The sequence below is a fragment of the Citrus sinensis genome, chromosome 7, assembly GCF_022201045.2.
Source record: "Citrus sinensis cultivar Valencia sweet orange chromosome 7, DVS_A1.0, whole genome shotgun sequence".
NCBI lineage: Eukaryota > Viridiplantae > Streptophyta > Magnoliopsida > Sapindales > Rutaceae > Citrus > Citrus sinensis.
In genome coordinates, this window is record NC_068562.1 from 5247650 (window position 1) to 5274035 (window position 26386).

At 32.5% G+C, this 26386-nt stretch overlaps 1 protein-coding gene, 1 long non-coding RNA gene and 2 pseudogenes across 5 annotated transcripts; 3 read left to right on the top strand and 1 right to left on the bottom strand.

The window, feature by feature from the left end:
• Window positions 1-1814: 1814 nt before the first annotated feature.
• Window positions 1815-15542, top strand: LOC102621233 (8-hydroxygeraniol dehydrogenase-like; annotated as a pseudogene). The gene is made up of 5 exons (XR_008056607.1): window positions 1815-2025; window positions 13131-13244; window positions 14164-14677; window positions 14771-14924; window positions 15012-15542. The product of XR_008056607.1 is annotated as an 8-hydroxygeraniol dehydrogenase-like (transcript).
• LOC127903787 (uncharacterized) lies at window positions 4545-15348 on the bottom strand. 2 transcript variants are annotated; one of them, XR_008056610.1, is made up of 2 exons: window positions 15199-15348; window positions 4545-4732 (listed from the first exon to the last, which is right to left on the bottom strand). It is a non-coding gene; the product is annotated as an uncharacterized LOC127903787 (long non-coding RNA). The 2 variants fall into 2 exon arrangements; XR_008056609.1 differs by lacking the exon at window positions 15199-15348 and adding an exon at window positions 9712-9861.
• LOC102620949 (8-hydroxygeraniol dehydrogenase-like) lies at window positions 7321-10055 on the top strand (annotated as a pseudogene). Its single transcript, XR_008056608.1, has 5 exons — window positions 7321-7526; window positions 7644-7757; window positions 8677-9190; window positions 9284-9437; window positions 9525-10055. The product of XR_008056608.1 is annotated as an 8-hydroxygeraniol dehydrogenase-like (transcript).
• Window positions 15543-19432: 3890 nt separating the features above from the next.
• On the top strand, window positions 19433-22053 carry LOC102620668 (probable mannitol dehydrogenase). The gene is made up of 5 exons (XM_052444751.1): window positions 19433-19611; window positions 19997-20110; window positions 20720-21233; window positions 21368-21525; window positions 21623-22053. The coding sequence occupies exons 1-5, from the start codon at window positions 19514-19516 to the stop codon at window positions 21822-21824; spliced, it is 1086 nt and encodes a 361-aa protein (XP_052300711.1). The 5' UTR covers window positions 19433-19513; the 3' UTR covers window positions 21825-22053.
• Window positions 22054-26386: the final 4333 nt, after the last annotated feature.

The following is a 26386-nucleotide window of genomic DNA, read 5'->3' on the forward strand; positions in this document are numbered from 1 at the left end:
TGCTTCTACTTAGGTACTTCACATATTTTTGTAAAATTAATTTCTAAGTGCACCATGCGCCCCCGAATTACTTGGGAGCAGCTTTGCGCCTGAGTGTGAAAAATCTAGATTGTCATGATTGCAGTGTAAGAGTACCATACACGTGTAGTCAACTATTAAACATGGCGCTATCACGTCCGGCACAAGCGTTATTCAATCGCAACACCTTTACAGATGGGTGGCTGCGGCGCTGTGGATTTTTCAGTGCCACACAAATATCCTCTACAATATAATATGATTATTTCTTATGGCCACAAACATTCTCAAAAAGTTGAAATAAAGATTCATTAGAGGGTTTTTTTTTTTTTTTTTTTTGGGAAGGGAAGATCACTACCGGAAATACCGATAAAAGAAAAATGACTATATTTCAATTCTAAATAAATTTGTTTTTAGAGAGGCTTTCGAGGATTTTTACTCCCACAAGTTACCGAAGACATATCACTTATAAAATTAATTTTTTTTCAATATGTTTAATAAATAAATTTTAAGTATAAAAAAATATCAATATTCTCCCAGTTTAAAAAAAATCAATATTCTCCCAGTTTAAAATTAATTGTTGGTGGTGTTGCTTTTGACAGGTATCCAATCCACCTTTGACTTTGTGGCACTAGAAATTGAATAATAATAATAATAATAATAATAATAATAATAATGGTGAAGGTGACCCAAGAAATATTTCGTTGGTCCGCCATGTCATGGACGGTGCACATCCATACATAGCGCATCCGTATGTCACATGTTAGCTCACTGATTACTTCAGCAAAATTTATGACCCCCTCTCTCCACCTCCCTGCTGTTAGCCTGTTCCCGATAATTATTATTTTTGAGATGCTCGAAAATAATTTTAAAGTTAAAAATTAATTTTTTTTATATATTAGGAAAATTTAAAATTGTTCATATTAATTATAAAATAAAATTATTTTGAAGAGATTATTATCATTATCAATAATATTGAGATAAAAAAATTATTATATATATTATGTTTATTATTAATTATTATATATACACAATAAAAATTATTATACATATATTAAAAATATTTTATTTAATATTATATCCAATTTAGGAATTATCAAAATTTTAATTTACTCTTTTTTCAATAAATTATTCTCCATCACATCTAATAATTATTATTTTAAAAATTATAATATTATCAAATTAGCCCTCATTATATATAATTTTTCTCAGTTAGGACATCTTCACTTTATTAAGGTCAAAATGTTAAAAAAATACTATAAAAAAACGCCTTTAATGCATTAAAAAGTTAAGATTATGTTTTTCTATCCGTTAATAACTTAATATATTGAAATCATCACTAAATCAGTTGATGAATCCACGATTACACAGTTACATTAGCTAAATTTAACGACTAAAAATAATTATGGTACCATACTATAGTTGCAACATAGCTGAACTCCACTAAATAATGAATATATTAATATGTTAATATATTATAAAATAAAATATATTATATTAAATTTTATATTTATATTTTTTAATTTGATCTTCTCTTTAATATTTTTTTTGTCTTAACCACGAGGTGGAGGGGGCCTTAATTGTGGGAGGTACTTTTAAACTCGTGCCACAACCCAGATTAGAAGTCTCTGCTCGAATCAGAAAGCAAATGTTCTCCCAACAAAGGCGACTTCTTTGCGACTCGAACTGAGAAGCAAACTCAATCAAATCACTTAAAGATGACTCCATTACCAATGAATCCAACACTTTATTGGTTATCTTCTCTTTAATATAATAAAAAATGTTGATTAGAAACATATGTACACACATTAATATTCATATGAAACAAAAACAAAAACAGGTACTTTCACTCGTCTCATCACGTCATTCAAACCACTATAATAATGATAACATTGCCGTTCTCTCATCCAAAATGGCAAAATCACGAGAAGAAGAACATCCAGTAAAGGCCTTTGGGTGGGCAGCCCGAGACAGCTCCGGCCATCTCTCCCCATTCAAATTCTCCAGAAGGTAATTAATAGTTGAGCATAATATATGTGTGTGATGCTGCTTTAAATTTATTTAAAATTTTGTTGCTGCACGTGTTGATGAAATGGTCATAAACATGGATATGTAAAATACGGACAGGGAAACGGGTGATGAGGATGTGAGGCTGAAGGTATTGTATTGTGGGATCTGCCATACTGATCTCTCCAACATCAAGAATGAATGGGGCTTCTCTCTCTTCCCTATGGTTCCTGGGTATGTACTCCTGATCTATCCATCCTTCAATTTTTGTTTCTTTTGCATTTTTTTTCTTTTGTTTTTGTTTCGGATCAAACCGAGCTGCGTAGTAACAGGCTGTTGTTTCCGTCACAGCGCTTCCTGATTATTAACTACGGTACTTTCCTGTGTATACAGAAAGAAATTAACCAAGGCCATGGCTTTAGGATCTTTTAATTTGATGCAAATCGTTCCCCATCCTATTTAATTCAATCTTGTATGGGGTTGCTATTGAAATATTGGTAATGAGGATTTTAATCTTACCGTTTCATATTTGATGTGATGAATAACTGGAATCTCCTGTTAAAAGTGACAAATATATATATATATACGTGTCATTTTCTTACAACAAATTAAACAAAAATAGAGACACGCAAATTTTAATATAATATAAAATAAAATATATTGGATGAAAATATGTATTTTTCTTATACATTATCTTCATAACTCTTGGTAGATTTATACTCTCTATCTTATAAATAAAGGGTGGAAATAACAATTAACTCAATTAAAGCGTTCTTAGCATAGATATCTTTTTTTTTCCAGTAAAATTAATTTATTTCCATTTGACTCTGTACAATTTTTAAATGTTCCAGTGTAGTGGCCAGTGGGGTGCCTTGGCATCATTAGAGTAGTGAGATCACACTAAAGACTTAACCCAGCAAAATGAAGACTTATAACTTGAATTTGCATCTGTAATTGTGGAATAGTCAATTATGAGATTTTCTTGAGAGATAGACGAGGTTGACAAATAAACGGAGACATGACTTTTTTTTTTTTTTAAGAGAATTATTGCTCATGATATTTACACCATACAAAGTACTGAGACCAGTTTACATCAATTCTGATATGGTACTACTCAGATTTTTTTACCCTCTCAAATATTCGAGGGACGTCTAACTCCCATCCTAGGAGAACTATGGCTCATGATATTTACACCATATAAATTACTGAGATCAGTTTATCTTAATTCTAATATGGCATCGCTTTGATTTTTTAACCCTCTTGAATATTCGAGGGACGCCCACCTCTCATCCTGGAAGAAAGACTGTCTTCACTCAAGCTCTAGGACTCCAAAGAATGAAATTTTAAATTAAATTCCTACAATGCCTCTGCTGGGACTCAAACCATTTCCCTCATATTTGTGAGGGAGTGGACTTGGGCTAAGCCAAGTGGTTAACGGAGACATGACTTGTAACTTGAATTTGCATTCAAATGAAGACTTGTAAATTATCAAATTTCAAATTTCTTTTCTTGAAGAATTTTATGATCAAGAAACTTACTGACTAAAGAAAAGTTGGTGGAGTAGTGTAGTATATACGTTTCTAGAAGTTAGCTAATTATATATTGTCAAAAACAGAATCAAATACCTTGTTTCCACTAAAGTAATTTATCTTAAACAAATTGTATTTATTTGCAGGCATGAAATTGCAGGGGAAGTGACAGAAGTTGGTAGCAAAGTAAGAAAGGTTAAAGTGGGAGATAAAGTTGGAGTTGGATGCATGGTCGGTGCATGCCACAGCTGCGAGAGCTGTGCCAATGACCTTGAAAATTACTGTCCGAAAATGATACTCACCTACAGTTCCATTAACACTGACGGAACAATCACATACGGAGGCTACTCTGATCACATGGTTGCCAATGAGCGCTACATTGTTCGATTCCCTGATAGCATGCCCCTTGATGCTGCTGCCCCCCTGCTTTGCGCCGGGATTACCGTGTACAGTCCATTGAAATACTTTGGACTAGCAGAACAAGGAAAGCATGTAGGCATCGTTGGCCTTGGCGGGCTTGGTCATGTCGCTGTCAAATTTGCCAAGGCTTTTGGGGCCAAAGTGACAGTAATTAGCACCTCTCCAAGCAAGAAGACTGAAGTTCTTGAACATCTTGGCGCTGATTCATTTTTGAATAGCCGTGACCCTGACCAATTGCAGGTAATTTAATTAGATTCACGCATATATTGGAGAAAAATAAAAAATAAAATGCATTCCTTAATTTTAATATATATTTTGTAATAACTTCATCAGGGTGCTATGGGCACATTGGATGGTATTATTGACACGGTGTCCGCTGTGCACCCCATTTTGCCATTGGTCGGTCTATTAAAGTCCCAGGGCAAGCTTGTTCTGGTTGGTGCTCCGGACAAGCCACTCGAGCTACCTGTGATTTCCTTAATTATGGGTAAGTTCTAACAAAATTCTTCGGAAACTTGTGGTCTAAAACTTGTAATTAATATAATTCATTTGATAACATAAAATGACATAGCAGGGAGGAAGACGGTGTCAGGGAGCAGCACTGGGGGAATGAAAGAGACGCAAGAGATGATTGATTTTGCAGCAAAACACAATATAACAGCTGACATTGAGGTTATTTCGATGGATTATGTCAATACGGCAATGGAGAGGCTTGCCAAGGCTGATGTTCGGTATCGATTTGTCATTGATATTGCAAACACCTTGTACGCCACCAAACCTTGAAGAATCAGAATCAGATTGATGTCTTCAATTCACAACCTTGTTCCATGATCCACTTTGCTATATGTAATGCTCCCTCGATCATTACACTCTTTTAGCGCTTAAATTACTTTTAATTTCCAGTTACATCGACCCTAATTATGTCGTGATTGCCGAAAAACTATAAATGTTAATGAAATAAAACATTGTTCATATAAAATATTTAGCATATGTACCTTTCACCAATTGTCCAGTCGAAATGTTTGTTTTTGTTCTAAATCACATATAGAGTTTTGCTCTCATGCGGCACTTTTCATTTTTTGTTCTTCTCATACCAACGCTATCCAGTCATATAATTCAATAAAATTAGTATCGATGGCAGAAATCTATAAAATCATATTCGCAAAGGTACGTAGCAACAGCAGCGTCTAGGTTCCTCTGACCTTGAACAAAAATATACGATTGGTCTAAATAACTCATGAATTCATATCACAATTTTCAACACTGCATGTATGTTTTCCAGCAGAAAATTTCTTAGGATTAGGGTTTAGTGCTATGTTGAATTTTTATCGAGTATTGAATCAATCATTGAATTAATAGTTATAATTGTTTTAAATTTTTCAATTTTTACAATTTCTTCTATTAATAACTATTGATTCAATATTCAGTAAAAATTTAATTTAGCGCGCAATCCTTATTCGACTTTGCAACCAAAGAAAACAAACAAAACTTCATCCGTCAATGGAAGCATTTTCTTAGGACCTCACGGTTCACCCCCAATGTTGATGCATGGTGGATGATTCTATCAAGATGAATATAGTTCAAGTTTTACCACCCCATCAAATCTATCATGAAATTTCATTTATTCTTTTTTTTTTTTTGGTAGATCTTAATATGTACTATGATTGAAAAAGAGAGAGAGAGAATAGTAAAATCCATATTTAAAATGGTATGTGGTATGTACATAGTAGTACATGATCTATAATGGTATGTATATGATGTACATGATATGATCTAATCTCTGCTTGTGTACATTATGAAATGTAATATTTTTATCATATTTAGGAGGATAAACGTCTTATTATTTAAGATAATAATTGTTAATGTGTACATTATAAATACTCATCATCTGGTTATTCTAGAAGGCTCTTTGATAGGATTCTATTGGTATTTGAAAAAAAATATCAATATTCTCCCACTTTAATTAATTTTTTTCCAAGATGTTTAATAAATAAATTTTAAGTATAAAAAATATCAATATTCTCCCAGTTTAAAAAAATTCACAAAAAAAAATTATTTTTAAAAATAATTACACAAATTTATTATTATTTTTATTTAATTTAAATTTAACTGCAAGATTTTTAAAAATTCAAAAGAATTTAAATTAAGAAAAGATCTTATCTTTTTAAAAATATATAAATTTAATTTTTTATTCAACAATAGTTATACAATACCTTATGATCTTCTTTTATGTTAAAAAGTAAAAAAACTACAAAATTCACATTAGCCTTTAAAATTTATCAAAAAAAATATTTGTAATTATTTAAAAAAAAATCAAAATTTTTGTGATCATTAATTCCAACGAATCAGCGCGCTGGGTTCTCATTTTGCCGTAAGTCTCATAATGGTTGTTGGTGGTGTTGCTTTTGACAGGTACCCCACGTTTGAGTTTGTGACACTAGGAATTGAATAGTAATAATAATGGTGAAGGTGACCCAAGAATTACCTTTGCTGGTCCGCCATGTCATGGACGGTGCACATCCATACATAGAGCATCCGTATGTCACATCTTAGCTCACTGATTACTTCAGCAAAATTTATGACCCCCTCTCTCCACCTCCCTGCTGTTAGCCTGTTCCCGATAATTATTATTTTTGAGATGCTCGAAAATAATTTTAAAGTTAAAAACTGATTTTTTATATATATTAGGAAATTTTAAAATTATTCATATTAATTATAAAATAAAATTATTTTGAAGAGATTATTATCATTATCAATAATATTGAGATGAAAAAATTATTATATATATTATGTTTATTATTAATTATTATATATACACAATAAAAATTATTATACATATATTAAATAAATTTTATTTAATATTATATCTAATTTAAGAATGATCAAAATTTTAATTTACTCTTTTTTCAATAAATTATTTATGCATCACATCTAATAATGATTATTTTAAAAATTATAATATTATCAAATTAGCCCTTATTATATATATTTTTTTCTCAATTAGGACATCTTCACTTTATTAAGATTAAGATGTTAAAAAAATATTAAAAAAATATCTCGTCTTTAATGCATTAAAAAATTAAGATTATATTTTTCTATCCGTTAATAACTTAATATATTGAAATCATCACTAAATCAGTTGTTAAATCCACGATTACACAGTTATATTAACTAAATTTAACGGCTGAAAGTAACTGTGGTACCATATTATAGTTACAACATAACTGGACCTCACTAAATAATGAATATATTATAAAATAAAAAATTTTATATTAAATTTTATATTTATATTTTTTAATTTATCTTCTCTTTAATATAATAAAAAAAACTTGATTAGAAACATCTGTACACACATTAACATTCATATGAAGCATAAACAAAAACAGGTACTTTTACTCGTCTCATCACATCATTCAAACCAATACAATAATGATAACATTGCCGTTCTCTCATCAAAATGGCAAAATCACCAGAAGAAGAACATCCAGTAAAGGCCTTTGGGTGGGCAGCCCGAGACAGCTCCGGCCATCTCTCCCCATTCAACTTCTCCAGAAGGTAATTAATAGTTGAGCATAATATATATGTGTGATGCTGCTTTAAATTTATTTAAAATTTTGTTACTGTACGTGTTGATGAAATGGTCATAAACGTGGATATGTAAAATACGGACAGGGAAACGGGTGATGAGGATGTGAGGCTGAAGGTATTGTATTGTGGGATCTGCCATACTGATCTCCACAACATCAAGAATGAATGGGGCTTCTCTCTCTTCCCTATGGTTCCTGGGTATGTACCCATGATCTATCTACCCTTCAATTTTTGTTTCTTTTGCATTTTTTTTTGTTTCGGGTCAAACCCAGCTACGCATGAACAGGCTGTTGTTTCCGTCACGGCGCTCCCTAATTATTAACTACGGTACTTGCCTGTGTATGCAGAAAGAGATTAACCAAGGCCAAGGCTTTGGGATCTTACCGTTCCATATTTGATGTGATGAATAACTGGAATCTCCTGGTAAAAGTGACAAACATATATATTTACGGGTCATCATCGTTTAATAAGATTTTCTTACAACAAATTAAACAAAAATAGAGACACACAAATTTTAATATAATATAAAATAAAATATATTGGATGAAAATATGTATTTTTCTTATACATTATCTTCATAACTCTTGGTAGATTTATACTCTCTATCTTATAAATAAAGGGTGGAAATAACAATTAACTCAATTAAAGCGTTGTTAGCATAGATATCTTCTTTTTTTCCCAATAAAATTAATTTATTTCCATTTGACTCTGTACAATTTTTAAATATTCCAGTGTAGTGGCCAGTGGGGTGCCTTGGCATCATTAGAGTGTGGAGATCACACTAAAGACTTAACCCATCAAAATGGTACACCTGTGTAATTGCGGAATGGTCAATTATGAGATTTTACTTGAGGGATAGACGAGGTTGACAAATAAACGGAGACATGACTTGTAACTTGAATTTGCATTCAAATGAAGACTTGTAAATTTTCAAATTTCAAATTTCTTTGCTTGAAGAATTTTATGATTGAGAAACTTACTGACAAAAGAAAAGTTGGTGGAGTGGTGTAGTATATACGTTTCCAGAAGCTAGCCAGTTATATATTGTCAAAAACAGAATCAAATACCTTGTTTCCACTAAAGTAATTTATCCTAAACAATTTGTATTTATTTGCAGGCATGAAATTGCAGGGGAAGTGACAGAAGTTGGCAGCAAAGTAAGAAAGGTTAAAGTGGGAGATAAAGTTGGAGTTGGATGCATGGTTGGTGCATGCCACAGCTGCGAGAGCTGTGCCAATGACCTTGAAAATTACTGTCCGAAAGTGATACCCACCTACACTTCCATTAACACTGACGGAACAATCACATACGGAGGCTACTCTGATCAAATGGTTGCCAATGAGCGCTACATTGTTCGATTCCCTGATAGCATGCCCCTTGATGCTGCTGCTCCCCTGCTTTGCGCCGGGATTACCGTGTACAGTCCATTGAAATACTTTGAACTAGCAGAACATGGAAAGCATGTAGGCATCGTTGGCCTTGGTGGGCTTGGTCATGTCGCTGTCAAATTTGCCAAGGCTTTTGGGGCCAAAGTGACAGTAATTAGCACCTCTCCAAGCAAGAAGACTGAAGCTCTTGAACATCTTGGCGCTGATTCATTTTTGAATAGCCGTGACCCTGACCAATTGCAGGTAATTTAATTAGATTCACGCATATATTGGAGAAAAATAAAAAATAAAATGCATTCCTTAATTTTAATATATATTTTGTAATAACTTCATCAGGGTGCCATGGGCACATTGGATGGTATTATTGACACAGTGTCCGCTGTGCACCCCATTTTGCCATTTGTCGGTCTATTAAAGTCCCAGGGCAAGCTTGTTCTGGTTGGTGTTCCGAACAAGCCACTCGAGCTACCTGTGATTTCCTTAATTATGGGTAAGTTCTAACAAAATTCTTCGGAAACTTGTGGTCTAAAACTTGTAATTAATATAAGTCGTTTGATAACATAAAATGACATAGCAGGGAGGAAGACGGTGTCAGGGAGCAGCATTGGGGGAATGAAAGAGACGCAAGAGATGATTGATTTTGCAGCAAAACACAATATAACAGCTGACATTGAGGTTATTTCGATGGATTATGTCAATACGGCAATGGAGCGACTTGCCAAGGCTGATGTTCGGTATCGATTTGTCATTGATATTGCAAACACCTTGGCCGCCACCAAACCTTGAAGAATCAGAATCAGAATCAGATTGGTGTCTTCAATTCACAACTTTGTTCCATGATCCACTTTGCTATATGTAATGCTCCCTCGATCATTACACTCTTTTAGCGCTTAAATTACTTTTAATTTCCAGATACATCGACCCTAATCATGCCGTGATTGCCAAAAAACTATAAGGGTGCGTTTGGCACACTATATTATATTATGCTGTATTGCATTATTTTTATGTTAGTGTATTGTATTATGCTGTATTGTATTAGCACTGTATTATAACAATGTTGTACAATGTTTGGTGTTGTATTATATTGTATTAATTTTTAGTTATACTATGTTTGGTGTTGCACTGTACTATATTAATTTTTTGTGATTAATTTATATTATATATTTATAAAATAATATTTATTAGTACTTAAAAAAACTAAATATAGAGGTCTTAAATTTTAGAAATTTAATTACAAAATGAATTGTGCTAATATTTTATATTATTATTTATGTTATTATTAATTTTAGATTAATATTATTGAAATTCATTCGTATTTAAATATTTATTATTTGTTATATTATATTATTTAAAAATATTAAATTTTATATATTAATATTACAATAATTAAATAGTGTAATATTATATTATATTTTATATACTTTTAAGTATTTATTATTAATCATATTAAATTATAAATTTATTAATAAATTATGATGTAAAAATAAAAAAATAATATTATATTATATTATAAATTAAAAAATATATATTTATCCATTTTTATTATTATTAAGTAAAACTAAAAGTGAAGGTTAAAGTTTAAAAAAAAAAAGACAAGCTAACGCGGGAGCTGCCGCATTAGTGCGCCTCCCGATGCCCAATTCCAATGAGGTTCAACTACTCCCAAATATGTTATTGGTTTTAATTAATGTTGGGCCGACAATTAATCATATGCAATACCACACACCAAACACACCCTAAATGTTAATGAAATAAAATATTGTTCATATAAAATATTTAGCATATGTACCTTTCACCAATTGTCCAATCGAAAAGTTTGTTTTGTTCTAAATCACATATAGAGTTTTTCTCTCAAGCGCACTTTTCATTTTTTTTTCTCATACAAACACTATCAAGTCATACAATTTAATAAAATTAGTATAGATGATAGAAATCTATAAAATCATATTCGCAAAGGTATGTAGTGACAGCAGTGTCTAGGTTCCTCTGACCTTGAACAAAAATATATGATTGTCCTAAATGACTTATGAATTCATATCACAATTTTCAACACTGCATGTATGTTTTCCAACAGAAAATTTCGTAGGATTAGGGTTTAGTACTATGTTGAGTTTTTATCGAGTATTGAATCAATAGTTAGAATTGTTTTAAATTTTAAATTCTTACAATTTCTCCTATTAATAACCATTGATTTAATATTTAGTAAAACTCAATTCAGCACGTAATCCTTATTCGACTTTGCAACCAAAGAACACAAACAAAACTTCATCGGTCAATGGAAGCATTTTCTTAGAACCTCACGGTTCACCCCCAATGTTGACGCACGATGGATGATTTTATCAAGATGAATATAGTTCAAGTTTTACCACCCCATCAAATCTATCATGAAATTTCATTTATTCTTTTTTGTTTTTGGTAGATCTTAATATGTACTGTGATTAAAGCAAAGAGAGAGAGAGAGAGAGAATAGTAAAATCCATATCTAAAATGGTATGTGGTATGTACATAGTAGTACATGATCTAAAATGGTATGTATATGATATACATGATATACATGATATGATCTAAGCTCTGCTTGTGCTACCTATATTTTAGTGTTGGTATATAATTAGAATTTAACTACCGTTATTTTTAATTTATTAATTATCAATCACTTTAATAAAATATAAAACTTACTCAGAAGAAGATTATATCAAGAGAGAATCATGACCCAATTAGAAGAGTATGTATCTTACATTTCATAAAGATTTTTGAACATCTTTCAAAATTGTGGGTTCATTTTAAGGTAAAAATTCTAACTTTTTGTGGATGAGTTTTCATGACTAATTTGCATGCATATATATCTTAATCAAATTGATACGGTGATCCATTTGTTTGGATGGTTAAGAAATCTAAGTTTCAACACAAATAATCATTGGGCTACAAATCCAACGATAGACTGGTACTCTCAATTTATTCTGCTACCGGGGGATATGCCATCCATGTGTACATTATGAAATGTAATATTTTTTATCATATTTAGGAGGATGAACGTCTTATTATTTAAGATAATAATTGTTAATGCGTGCATTATTAATACTCCATCATCTGGTTATTCTAGAAAGCTCTTTGATAGGATTCTATTGGTATTTGAAATTTTATATACATCTTTCATTGCAGTAAAGATCTTTTTAACATGAATTGTGTGAATACCAAACTCTTGACACATCAAGCATGTGCAAAATTTGTAACAACAGTGCGCAGTACGAAAATTTTTTTACGGCGGTTATGTCTAAATGGTGAAAAATCTTTGTCAGATTTTAGATAATCTTTAAATCACATTTATTGAAACTTACCATTAATAAAAGGGAAACAAGATAAAGAATAAAAACAATATATGAGCGGATCATGTGAGGTACTGAGGTCGGCGTCACTTTGTTTTGAGTGATGGTAAAATATATAAGTTAGGGAGACCCAAGAAATAAATGCAATTCAATCATCGTTCTACTCGAATTAAAAGAGAATTTTCAAAGTTCGCACATTTTGATAATTTTTTTTTTCGTTTTTGCTTTTTGCTTTTGATATCGATAGAACTCGTTGTTTTGTTTTTTGTCTTTTATGCGACGGAAGGCTTCTTCTCTCTCTCCTGTCAGCTTTTTTCTCTCTCTCTCTCTCCTCCCATCATATGCTTCACTCTCTCGTCCTTCTCTCATTTTTCTTGATACTTAGCATTTTTTCAAAACTTTTGTTATGTGCACATGTCAAAGTTTCCACATTCAGATTGAATAACTTTGTCCACAAGAGCCAACTTGTCATCTAAACTACAAAAATTAATTAATTAATTAACGACAAATGAAAGGCAGGTATACAGAGGAAAAGAGGTTGCCTCGAATTTGTGTAACCATCTCGTGGAACATCCCAGGATGTTTGTAGGTGTGAACTAAAAAGAATAAATAAATAAATAAATAATAATTGAATGTAAGCAGCTGGGAAGATTAACTACAGTTTACAGGGAGAAAGGTACATACCAAGTACTGGGAAGTTGGTCATTCATTCATGAGGCTTCAAGTGCTCAAAAGGTCGTGCGAGTTCATTAAGTACTTTCTCTTATTTTATTTTAAGAAGGACAAAAGTAACTAAACCATTTTGTTACTGTACGTGTTGATGAAATGGTCATAAACGTGGATATGTAAAATACGGACAGGGAAACGGGTGATGAGGATGTGAGGCTGAAGGTATTGTATTGTGGGATCTGCCATACTGATCTCCACAACATCAAGAATGAATGGGGCTTCTCTCTCTTCCCTATGGTTCCTGGGTATGTACCCATGATCTATCTACCCTTCAATTTTTGTTTCTTTTGCATTTTGTATTGTTTCGGGTCAAACCCAGCTACGCATGAACAGGCTGTTGTTTCCGTCACGGCGCTCCCTAATTATTAACTACGGTACTTGCCTGTGTATGCAGAAAGAGATTAACCAAGGCCAAGGCTTTGGGATCTTACCGTTCCATATTTGATGTGATGAATAACTGGAATCTCCTGGTAAAAGTGACAAACATATATATTTACGGGTCATCATCGTTTAATAAGATTTTCTTACAACAAATTAAACAAAAATAGAGACACACAAATTTTAATATAATATAAAATAAAATATATTGGATGAAAATATGTATTTTTCTTATACATTATCTTCATAACTCTTGGTAGATTTATACTCTCTATCTTATAAATAAAGGGTGGAAATAACAATTAACTCAATTAAAGCGTTGTTAGCATAGATATCTTTTTTTTTTTCCAATAAAATTAATTTATTTCCATTTGACTCTGTACAATTTTTAAATATTCCAGTGTAGTGGCCAGTGGGGTGCCTTGGCATCATTAGAGTGTGGAGATCACACTAAAGACTTAACCCATCAAAATGGTACACCTGTGTAATTGCGGAATGGTCAATTATGAGATTTTACTTGAGGGATAGACGAGGTTGACAAATAAACGGAGACATGACTTGTAACTTGAATTTGCATTCAAATGAAGACTTGTAAATTTTCAAATTTCAAATTTCTTTGCTTGAAGAATTTTATGATTGAGAAACTTACTGACAAAAGAAAAGTTGGTGGAGTGGTGTAGTATATACGTTTCCAGAAGCTAGCCAGTTATATATTGTCAAAAACAGAATCAAATACCTTGTTTCCACTAAAGTAATTTATCCTAAACAATTTGTATTTATTTGCAGGCATGAAATTGCAGGGGAAGTGACAGAAGTTGGCAGCAAAGTAAGAAAGGTTAAAGTGGGAGATAAAGTTGGAGTTGGATGCATGGTTGGTGCATGCCACAGCTGCGAGAGCTGTGCCAATGACCTTGAAAATTACTGTCCGAAAGTGATACCCACCTACACTTCCATTAACACTGACGGAACAATCACATACGGAGGCTACTCTGATCAAATGGTTGCCAATGAGCGCTACATTGTTCGATTCCCTGATAGCATGCCCCTTGATGCTGCTGCTCCCCTGCTTTGCGCCGGGATTACCGTGTACAGTCCATTGAAATACTTTGAACTAGCAGAACATGGAAAGCATGTAGGCATCGTTGGCCTTGGTGGGCTTGGTCATGTCGCTGTCAAATTTGCCAAGGCTTTTGGGGCCAAAGTGACAGTAATTAGCACCTCTCCAAGCAAGAAGACTGAAGCTCTTGAACATCTTGGCGCTGATTCATTTTTGAATAGCCGTGACCCTGACCAATTGCAGGTAATTTAATTAGATTCACGCATATATTGGAGAAAAATAAAAAATAAAATGCATTCCTTAATTTTAATATATATTTTGTAATAACTTCATCAGGGTGCCATGGGCACATTGGATGGTATTATTGACACAGTGTCCGCTGTGCACCCCATTTTGCCATTTGTCGGTCTATTAAAGTCCCAGGGCAAGCTTGTTCTGGTTGGTGTTCCGAACAAGCCACTCGAGCTACCTGTGATTTCCTTAATTATGGGTAAGTTCTAACAAAATTCTTCGGAAACTTGTGGTCTAAAACTTGTAATTAATATAAGTCGTTTGATAACATAAAATGACATAGCAGGGAGGAAGACGGTGTCAGGGAGCAGCATTGGGGGAATGAAAGAGACGCAAGAGATGATTGATTTTGCAGCAAAACACAATATAACAGCTGACATTGAGGTTATTTCGATGGATTATGTCAATACGGCAATGGAGCGACTTGCCAAGGCTGATGTTCGGTATCGATTTGTCATTGATATTGCAAACACCTTGGCCGCCACCAAACCTTGAAGAATCAGAATCAGAATCAGATTGGTGTCTTCAATTCACAACTTTGTTCCATGATCCACTTTGCTATATGTAATGCTCCCTCGATCATTACACTCTTTTAGCGCTTAAATTACTTTTAATTTCCAGATACATCGACCCTAATCATGCCGTGATTGCCAAAAAACTATAAGGGTGCGTTTGGCACACTATATTATATTATGCTGTATTGCATTATTTTTATGTTAGTGTATTGTATTATGCTGTATTGTATTAGCACTGTATTATAACAATGTTGTACAATGTTTGGTGTTGTATTATATTGTATTAATTTTTAGTTATACTATGTTTGGTGTTGCACTGTACTATATTAATTTTTTGTGATTAATTTATATTATATATTTATAAAATAATATTTATTAGTACTTAAAAAAACTAAATATAGAGGTCTTAAATTTTAGAAATTTAATTACAAAATGAATTGTGCTAATATTTTATATTATTATTTATGTTATTATTAATTTTAGATTAATATTATTGAAATTCATTCGTATTTAAATATTTATTATTTGTTATATTATATTATTTAAAAATATTAAATTTTATATATTAATATTACAATAATTAAATAGTGTAATATTATATTATATTTTATATACTTTTAAGTATTTATTATTAATCATATTAAATTATAAATTTATTAATAAATTATGATGTAAAAATAAAAAAATAATATTATATTATATTATAAATTAAAAAATATATATTTATCCATTTTTATTATTATTAAGTAAAACTAAAAGTGAAGGTTAAAGTTTAAAAAAAAAAAGACAAGCTAACGCGGGAGCTGCCGCATTAGTGCGCCTCCCGATGCCCAATTCCAATGAGGTTCAACTACTCCCAAATATGTTATTGGTTTTAATTAATGTTGGGCCGACAATTAATCATATGCAATACCACACACCAAACACACCCTAAATGTTAATGAAATAAAATATTGTTCATATAAAATATTTAGCATATGTACCTTTCACCAATTGTCCAATCGAAAAGTTTGTTTTGTTCTAAATCACATATAGAGTTTTTCTCTCAAGCGCACTTTTCATTTTTTTTTCTCATACAAACACTATCAAGTCATACAATTTAATAAAATTAGTATAGATGATAGAAATCTATAAAATCATATTCGCAAAGGTATGTAGTGACAGCAGTGTCTAGGTTCCTCTGACCTTGAACAAAAATATATGATTGTCCTAAATGACTTATGAATTCATATCACAATTTTCAACACTGCATGTATGTTTTCCAACAGAAAATTTCGTAGGATTAGGGTTTAGTACTATGTTGAGTTTTTATCGAGTATTGAATCAATAGTTAGAATTGTTTTAAATTTTAAATTCTTACAATTTCTCCTATTAATAACCATTGATTTAATATTTAGTAAAACTCAATTCAGCACGTAATCCTTATTCGACTTTGCAACCAAAGAACACAAACAAAACTTCATCGGTCAATGGAAGCATTTTCTTAGAACCTCACGGTTCACCCCCAATGTTGACGCACGATGGATGATTTTATCAAGATGAATATAGTTCAAGTTTTACCACCCCATCAAATCTATCATGAAATTTCATTTATTCTTTTTTGTTTTTGGTAGATCTTAATATGTACTGTGATTAAAGCAAAGAGAGAGAGAGAGAGAGAATAGTAAAATCCATATCTAAAATGGTATGTGGTATGTACATAGTAGTACATGATCTAAAATGGTATGTATATGATATACATGATATACATGATATGATCTAAGCTCTGCTTGTGCTACCTATATTTTAGTGTTGGTATATAATTAGAATTTAACTACCGTTATTTTTAATTTATTAATTATCAATCACTTTAATAAAATATAAAACTTACTCAGAAGAAGATTATATCAAGAGAGAATCATGACCCAATTAGAAGAGTATGTATCTTACATTTCATAAAGATTTTTGAACATCTTTCAAAATTGTGGGTTCATTTTAAGGTAAAAATTCTAACTTTTTGTGGATGAGTTTTCATGACTAATTTGCATGCATATATATCTTAATCAAATTGATACGGTGATCCATTTGTTTGGATGGTTAAGAAATCTAAGTTTCAACACAAATAATCATTGGGCTACAAATCCAACGATAGACTGGTACTCTCAATTTATTCTGCTACCGGGGGATATGCCATCCATGTGTACATTATGAAATGTAATATTTTTTATCATATTTAGGAGGATGAACGTCTTATTATTTAAGATAATAATTGTTAATGCGTGCATTATTAATACTCCATCATCTGGTTATTCTAGAAAGCTCTTTGATAGGATTCTATTGGTATTTGAAATTTTATATACATCTTTCATTGCAGTAAAGATCTTTTTAACATGAATTGTGTGAATACCAAACTCTTGACACATCAAGCATGTGCAAAATTTGTAACAACAGTGCGCAGTACGAAAATTTTTTTACGGCGGTTATGTCTAAATGGTGAAAAATCTTTGTCAGATTTTAGATAATCTTTAAATCACATTTATTGAAACTTACCATTAATAAAAGGGAAACAAGATAAAGAATAAAAACAATATATGAGCGGATCATGTGAGGTACTGAGGTCGGCGTCACTTTGTTTTGAGTGATGGTAAAATATATAAGTTAGGGAGACCCAAGAAATAAATGCAATTCAATCATCGTTCTACTCGAATTAAAAGAGAATTTTCAAAGTTCGCACATTTTGATAATTTTTTTTTTCGTTTTTGCTTTTTGCTTTTGATATCGATAGAACTCGTTGTTTTGTTTTTTGTCTTTTATGCGACGGAAGGCTTCTTCTCTCTCTCCTGTCAGCTTTTTTCTCTCTCTCTCTCTCCTCCCATCATATGCTTCACTCTCTCGTCCTTCTCTCATTTTTCTTGATACTTAGCATTTTTTCAAAACTTTTGTTATGTGCACATGTCAAAGTTTCCACATTCAGATTGAATAACTTTGTCCACAAGAGCCAACTTGTCATCTAAACTACAAAAATTAATTAATTAATTAACGACAAATGAAAGGCAGGTATACAGAGGAAAAGAGGTTGCCTCGAATTTGTGTAACCATCTCGTGGAACATCCCAGGATGTTTGTAGGTGTGAACTAAAAAGAATAAATAAATAAATAAATAATAATTGAATGTAAGCAGCTGGGAAGATTAACTACAGTTTACAGGGAGAAAGGTACATACCAAGTACTGGGGAGTTGGTCATTCATTCATGAGGCTTCAAGTGCTCAAAAGGTCGTGCGAGTTCATTACGTACTTTCTCTTATTTTATTTTATTTTTTTTATTAATTACTGACCTTTTCACACGATGGATGTTTTTAAGAGGTTCTCGCCTTTTGTCTTTGACTTTTTCTTTTTTAATGTTAAATCCATTAACTTAAAAAATTAAATAGTAACGAGAGTAAGAGTCCACTTTGATCAAACGCAAATAATAATAATAATAAAAAAAAATTAAGTAAATTTAATAAAAATATCCTAAATATAAAATTAATAATAAGCTTGTCCAAGAGATTTGCGGAGTCAATGGGGGTGTACGTCAGTGTCATTTTTTTTTAAATTGAAAACCAAGAATATTGTGTTGCGGTAGGCTAGCAGCCGTGGGCCACGTGAATAGCCACTCCTGAAAGTTTTGAAGCCATAAAAAAAAGTAACAAATAACCGAGTAAGTCGTCCACATAAGTTGTGTTATTTGCCACCAAATTACATCACGAAAGTCTTCTCCTTTCAGTTTTTTTTTTTTTTTTTTTGGTTATTGTAGCTTTTTAATTATTTTGAGGAGCAAGACTCATTATATTCCACAATAAAAGTATATTATTACTATTTATCTTCAACAAATTGTCGCGTTAGTTGAAATTTATTTTTAACAAATATCGCCAAAAATTCCCGTAAAGGAACAGTGACGGGTTGTTTTCATTCACACATGAACATTTGCACGTGACTAATACCTAACGCTTTACACGATCGAAGGTCATGGTGTTTCTAGAATCGTCGAACAAAAGGGCAAAAAAGTGAAACTACAAAGGAAATCGAGAACCATTTTGAGGAAAATGGCTTTGGTCAATAAAGAACGGCTGGGTCGGTGAATTGAATTGGAAAATTGCTCACCGAGTACGTCACCCAAACGCAATGGGAAGATGCTGTTACTTGCTATAAAAGCCCAAGGCCACCCGGCATACAGCATTGCACCTTGTTTATTCAAATACCCTGGACGTCAAACTAAGCCAACAAGCACCAATATCATTAAATTCATTCTGAAATGGGGCAAGCACCGGAGCAAGAGCACCCTAAGAACGCCTTTGGATGGGCTGCCAGGGACACTTCTGGCGTTCTCTCCCCCTTTCACTTCTCCAGAAGGTATCGTTTTCTCTCTTTTCTTTCCCTTTCTCTTCATACCATTTCCAATCAATCTTTTTAAGTCGTGTTTGCAATTAAAATTGATCAATTATAACTTAAAAATTACAATATAAAATATTTTATAAAAACTAGTTACTTTTAGTTTAGAAGTTATATTGATATGATTTTTTAATTATTGTTAAAAATATTATTTAAAAATTATATTTATTTCATATTATTAACGCTTATTTCATAGTTATCTTTTCAATGATAAATAAAAGCTTAAATTAGATATATGCGTGCATTTATTTTTAATATGCATGTCTGATGTCTAGTGATTAGCGGTTCCGCTTTTTTTTCTTTTAATTTTAATTTTCGTTTGTTGTTAAATCGTCTGTTTTTGCAGAGCAACGGGAGAGAAGGATGTGACATTCAAAGTAACTCACTGTGGGATATGCCATTCAGATCTTCACTTGATCAAAAATGAATGGGGCAATGCCATTTACCCAATCGTCCCCGGGTATGTTTTCCGCTTTCTCAAATCATATCTTGTTTTCAATTTGTTCTTTTCTTTCGAAAGAAGATGTATAAATATATATCTGATTTAATAGTTTTCAGTTTTGTCATCGTATACAGTACGATGGCTGATTTCTTATTGTGTCTTTTATTTTTTTCAATAATTTATTAGTAAACGAATTAAAATAATATTAACAATAATAAAAAAATGAAAGCGTGTCGATGGAGTCTGCACCACGAAAGCACGTGTTAAATAAGCCACATAAACCTCAAAAATAAAAATGTTTCTGTACTGTCTGATCGCTGCGCTGGACCAACGTTATTTTTTATTCATCAATTCCCTTGCTATACTAATTGAAATATCCGCCTAAGCAAATTAGGAAAGTATTAATGAAGAAATTAAATATAATTCTCTCATTAGAAAGAAAATTAGGAAAGTAATAATGAAGAAATACATTTAACTTACCAAATGTATCGAATTGTATGCGAATGAATATGAGTTTTGTTGGTCCTCTGGTTTTTATTATTTGCGTATTTTGTTATGTTCAATTTTTATTCCATCTGAAATTCAAGTCACTAAATTAAAAAATTGAACCGGCAAACGGAAATGCAGACATGAGATTGTGGGCGTAGTGACAGAGGTCGGAAGCAAAGTGAGTAAATTCAAAGTCGGAGACAAAGTGGGAGTAGGATGCATGGTGGGATCATGCCGCTCTTGTGATAGCTGCGCCATTGATCTTGAGAACTACTGCCCCAAAGTTATAATGACCTATGCCAGCAAGTACCATGATGGAACCATCACATACGGAGGCTACTCTGACACTATGGTTGCCGATGAGCACTTTGTGGTCCGTATTCCTGAAGGCGCACCACTTGACGCCACTGCCCCTCTCCTCTGTGCTGGTATCACAGTCTACAGTCCGTTGAGATTCTATGGACTCGACAAGCCTGGTATGCATGTGGGTGTTGTCGGCTTGGGCGGTCTAGGCCATGTCGCTGTCAAATTCGCAAAGGCTATGGGGGTTAAGGTGACTGTGATCAGTACCTCCCCTAGCAAGAAGAGTGAAGCCGTTGAACGTCTTGGCGCTGATTCCTTTTTGGTCAGTCGTGATCAAGATGAGATGCAGGTACTGCTTTTTCGCCCCTTTTTTGTTTCTGGGTGCGCTTATTTTGAACATGTTTCTTTGATTGAGAGTTGAGGTGAATTGGTCCATCATTCTTGCTTGCTAAATTGATTTGTTTGCTAACGTTGGCTGTGAAGGCTGCCATGGGCACAATGGATGGTATCATCGATACAGTATCTGCAGTTCACCCGCTAATGCCGTTGATTGGACTGTTGAAATCTCAAGGAAAGCTTGTACTTCTTGGTGCACCCGAGAAGCCACTAGAGCTACCAGCTTTCCCCCTGCTCACGGGCGAGTGATCTGCGCTTATGTTACTTCATTTTTCTTTGTTATAAACACATATTACTTTGGAACTCTTGCGGCTAACAAAAGTGTTGTGCAATTTCAGGGAGGAAGATAGTTGGTGGCAGTCTCATTGGGGGGTTGAAGGAGACTCAAGAGATGATTGATTTTGCAGCAAAACACAACATCAGAGCTGATATTGAGGTCATACCGGCCGACTATGTGAACACAGCCATGGAGCGCCTTGCTAAAGCCGATGTTAGATATCGCTTTGTCATCGACGTTGCAAACACAATGAAGTCCACTCCTTAAATTTTCTCCCTTTTGAGTTGCGCTTAAAACGAGGAATGTGCGTTTATTGTTGAGTCACAACATCGTCTAAGTTTTAGATTATGTTAGTCTTTTGTTGTGATTTCAAAACTGTTTTTACTTTTTAAGAATAATAATTTCGTGACATATATTCCATCTGTGTGACAAATTTATGTAATAGCGAGCTATATGTTAGTTTTTACTGAAATTAATTATTCAGGTTTTGATTTAACTTTGTTCTGGTGTTTTTTTTTTTCTGAAAATTGTTCTGCTATGGTTGGGCTAGTCTGAGAAATTTAAAAAAAAAAAAAAAAAAAAAACCCCTTTCTTATGACACCCCACAAAATATAAGTGCGAATCACATTAATTCTAATTTCGCTTGTTTCATTTTCACAAATAACCCCACACTTATTTTCAACTGACGAAAGAAAGCAAGTAATTGATGTTTCCTGATATTAATTAAGAAATCTTTAAGAGATAAATAAATAAATAAAATTAACTGTAAAAATCGAATGGAAAAAAAAGGATTTTTTCAAAGAAATTTCTCTACCAACCTATCAACATCCTGAAGTCCCTAATTTCTACAGCCAACTTTTTTAACTTTTGGAGTTGTTCGTCAATTTATTGTTTACATTGACCTTTGTTTTTGTAATATCGTTCTTTTAAGGAATTTCAATCGAATATATTATATGAGCCCTGTTTTTTTTTTTTTTTTTAAAAAAATAACGTGTATTATTAAATTAGACAATTTGGTTTCTAATATAATTCAAATTAAGGTCCAAATGGTAACTGCAGTGTAACGGGTTCGAACAGAATTGTAAGGGGTGTCAGTAGCGTAACACAAATAGTAGTAGGCCGAAACGTGGGTAAATTTTGCGAAAAAGCCTAACTAGTGTGGCCTCGACTGATTGGATTGGGCCAGTGCACATTGCAACGGACTATGAGTAATGCTTTTCACACCCATTCAATATCCTCATATCAATTTTTTTTTTCTTCTTTTTGGTAATCACGGTTGTATTGCTACTCGGAAATTATATAAAAGGACAAATATGAATTTATTCAAAGTAAAATGTCTATACAAATCATAGACCTTAATTATTTTTTAATCCTAATAAATGATAGAGTTAATTTTGTTGATGAAAGCATAATAATTATGAAACAATGAATAAATAAATTATCTAATAACAATAATTTTATTATGGAAAAGTATGTTTATAAAATTTATTCTAAATGAAAGTGAAATTTAATCGAAATTATGTAATAATTTTATGTCCTTTTTTTGCAATTTCTTAAAAGAAAGAGATAAAACAAATAAAAAGTTGGGTTTCTCAAGAATTTAAAAGGGGTGTTAGCTGCTCATTCATAGAATACGGATAGCTGTCAGCCTGTCATTGCCTTAGGCCAGCGTGATTATCACTAACCTCCCCTCAACTATCTCCAACCCAGCCATAGATGGGCTTTATGTCCTCTAATTGACACTAACCTCCTCTAGACCAAATGTTTAGTTTGTTTGGCTGTTACCATCAAGGGTAATTTCGTAACTTAATCAAATTTAATCAAATTTCTTGAAATTGGCTTGAATACATAGTTAAATGCATATGCTTTCAAATGGCCTTTAGTTTGAAGCAAACTATGAAAATTTATTTAAAATTTTCAAGAGTTTTTTCAAATAATTTTAAACTTGATGTAAATTTTTTTAAAAAAAATCTCATTTAATTTTAATATTTGATTAAATGTAGGTACTTTTAAATAGATTTAAGTCTAAAGAAGCCAGTTAAATTTTTGTTGAAATAGAGGTGTTGTCAAATGACTTTAAACTTGAAGTAAATTAGAAAATGGAAGTGTTAATGGAAGTGTTACCAAATCATTTTCTTCTCTATTTTTTTCTTCTATTTTTTTTTTCTAACATTATGTGAGCTTATTGAAGACATCATGTGATTAAAATTTAATTTAATGCAAATATCAAAAATAAAAAAGTATATTCTTTGATATTATATCTCTTTTGTCATTAAGCAAAAACTTCCTTTTTTACTCTATTTATATTACCTCATGCTTGAATTTTACATGTTTCAAAATACTCAAGTCATAGAAAGGCAAGTGAAAATTACCCTACCGGCCATGCCAAGTTGGGTTGGCAAAATCCCAGGCCGGGTCCGGGTATCACAATGACCGGACCCGACCTGGATGCATAGATGCCCGGGCTAGGTTGTGCCGGGCTTTAATCCAAGTACCCAGATTTTATATTTTTTAATATTATATGTGTATATTTTTTTTTTGGTAATTTTATAAGTTTTAAATTTATTTTAATAAAATTTGACATGAAAATATGAACTTTAAGTAATTAAAACTTTATATATGTGTAATAAATAAGTCAGATAAATATAAATATTTAAAATAAAATATATTTCATAATATTTTTTTAATAAAATCCAGGTTCTGGGTTTATCAAGTGATGCCTAAGATCGGTCCTGCTTCATACAATTACCCGGCTCAAAATGCCTGAATGTGGCCCGGGTCTGGACCGAACGAGTATTTTTACCACCCCTAATGCCAAGGCAGAAAAGTCGTGTGACAGTAGCAATTAACGAAATTAATTAATTATATACATTACACAGGGAGCAAGAGAGATATTATTACATAAGGATGTACGGTGAATTTATTAGTTTTTTAACGCTGTATTTTAATTTAATTAATTAAAGGTTTCCTTCGTCATTGAGTTCTGTGACGATATATGTAGTTTTTCATTTTTTGCAAGTTAATTTAATATCTTCTGTTGGATTCAATCATTCAATGGAGCTCAAGACAACAACGACAACAACCACAACCAAATTGATTACTGCGAGCTAATAAATATTTTTAAAGAGCAAGTAAATGGCGAAACGTCAAACTTTCGGAAGACGTGCATGGGAGAGCGACTTCACAGTGTACTAATGACCAAAACTACAAGAAATAAGAAAGAACCCCCAGGCAAAGAGCATGCTCAACCCGTACACTTACGGGTGGTTTAATCGAGACTCCTCTGGTAGAGTTTTACGATGCAGACGATGACCATAAAACCATGCACAACTACATCACAAGGGCCCCCAAAAGTTCAAACAAAAAAAAAAAAAACAAAAATTTAGAGTACGATAAAATTCATTATGATTCGTTCTAATAATTAAATTACTAATTTATTTAACTGATTTTGCAATCAATCTGCTGTCTGATGTCGAAATCAGACGTGATAGTGATAGTACATTAACTAACGAACCTTGATTGTTGGTCTACGCACGCCATTTCTGGCTACAGGGTATAGCTCTGTCCAGCTTTTTGTATTTTTAAATTCCCAGAGGAATCACCCTGTTCAAATAATTAAGGAAACAATAATCAATTGCCATGCACAAAGTCATAATATTGTAATGATAATTGATAATTGATATGAATGCTATGGCTGTTCTGACTTTCTAACCTTTTTTTCTTTTCTTTGTAGTATTAGAAATAGGGTATTATTTTAGAACTATGCTATTTATCTTGAGTATCAAGCTGCCATGCATTTAAAACTACTAATTAACAAGGCATACGTAATGCATTTAAAATTAGGTCTGCGATTAAAATTTCAAAATTAGGCTCTGGTATTCGGTGGATGAGGATTCTCATCACCATAATAGCGTTTCGTATTTGCCTTTCAAATTAAGCAAATATATTTGATTGGAATGTGACTCTCATCTGCTGTTGTTGTTTGTGCTCACAGTGCTTCTTTTAGTCTTCCTTGTTCCCAATATTAATTCTACTGCATTCCGATGTGCTCACATTCATTTTTAAAAACTCGATTGCAGATGGTTTGGCAAACTGTGGATTATTTTGTGATTCTTACGCGTGGTAAGATAATACTCCGCAGTTTATTCTTAAAGGTATTTTTGGAGGAATCTTGGGCCTTACTTAACCGCTTCACCTAAATCTTTTCTGCCTCTATCCTACGTAATTTTCTTTTTCTTTCCCACTAATAAAGTTTCTGCTCTAACAAACCCAAAAAAAAAAAAAAAAATGTGTACAAAAGCATTACTCCTTGTCTTGAAAATAATAATAAATTTATTATTCTTTCGGGGGAAGAAAAAAAAGAATCTAGGAATATTACGTGAAAGTTTGCATGAATCTGTAAGGTTGGCATAGGGTCAGGATAGGCATTGGAAATGGAAGATGAAAGAAGGTAGTGGCTAGAATAGAACTTAGAAGAAGATGGGGGATGAGGCCCGTGAGATATTTGTAACGTTTATTGAGAGAGACCAAAAAAAAAACAAAACAAAAAGAAAAAACCATTAGCTAGCGTTTAGTTTATTTGTGAGTATCATCACTATGTACGCTTCGTTTCCGGTTTCCTCTCACGGGAATCCACTCACCCCTCTCACGTGTTCCTCTCTCTCTCTGTCTCTCTCTGTTCATATTCATTGACGTATATATATACACACACACACACATGCATCCATCTGGATCAAGCTGTTTTTCTTCAGCTTGTTATTTTACGGCTCCTCTACGTTTCCTCTCTAGCTAGTTTACATTTTCATCCCTTAACAACTTAATTTGGGCGG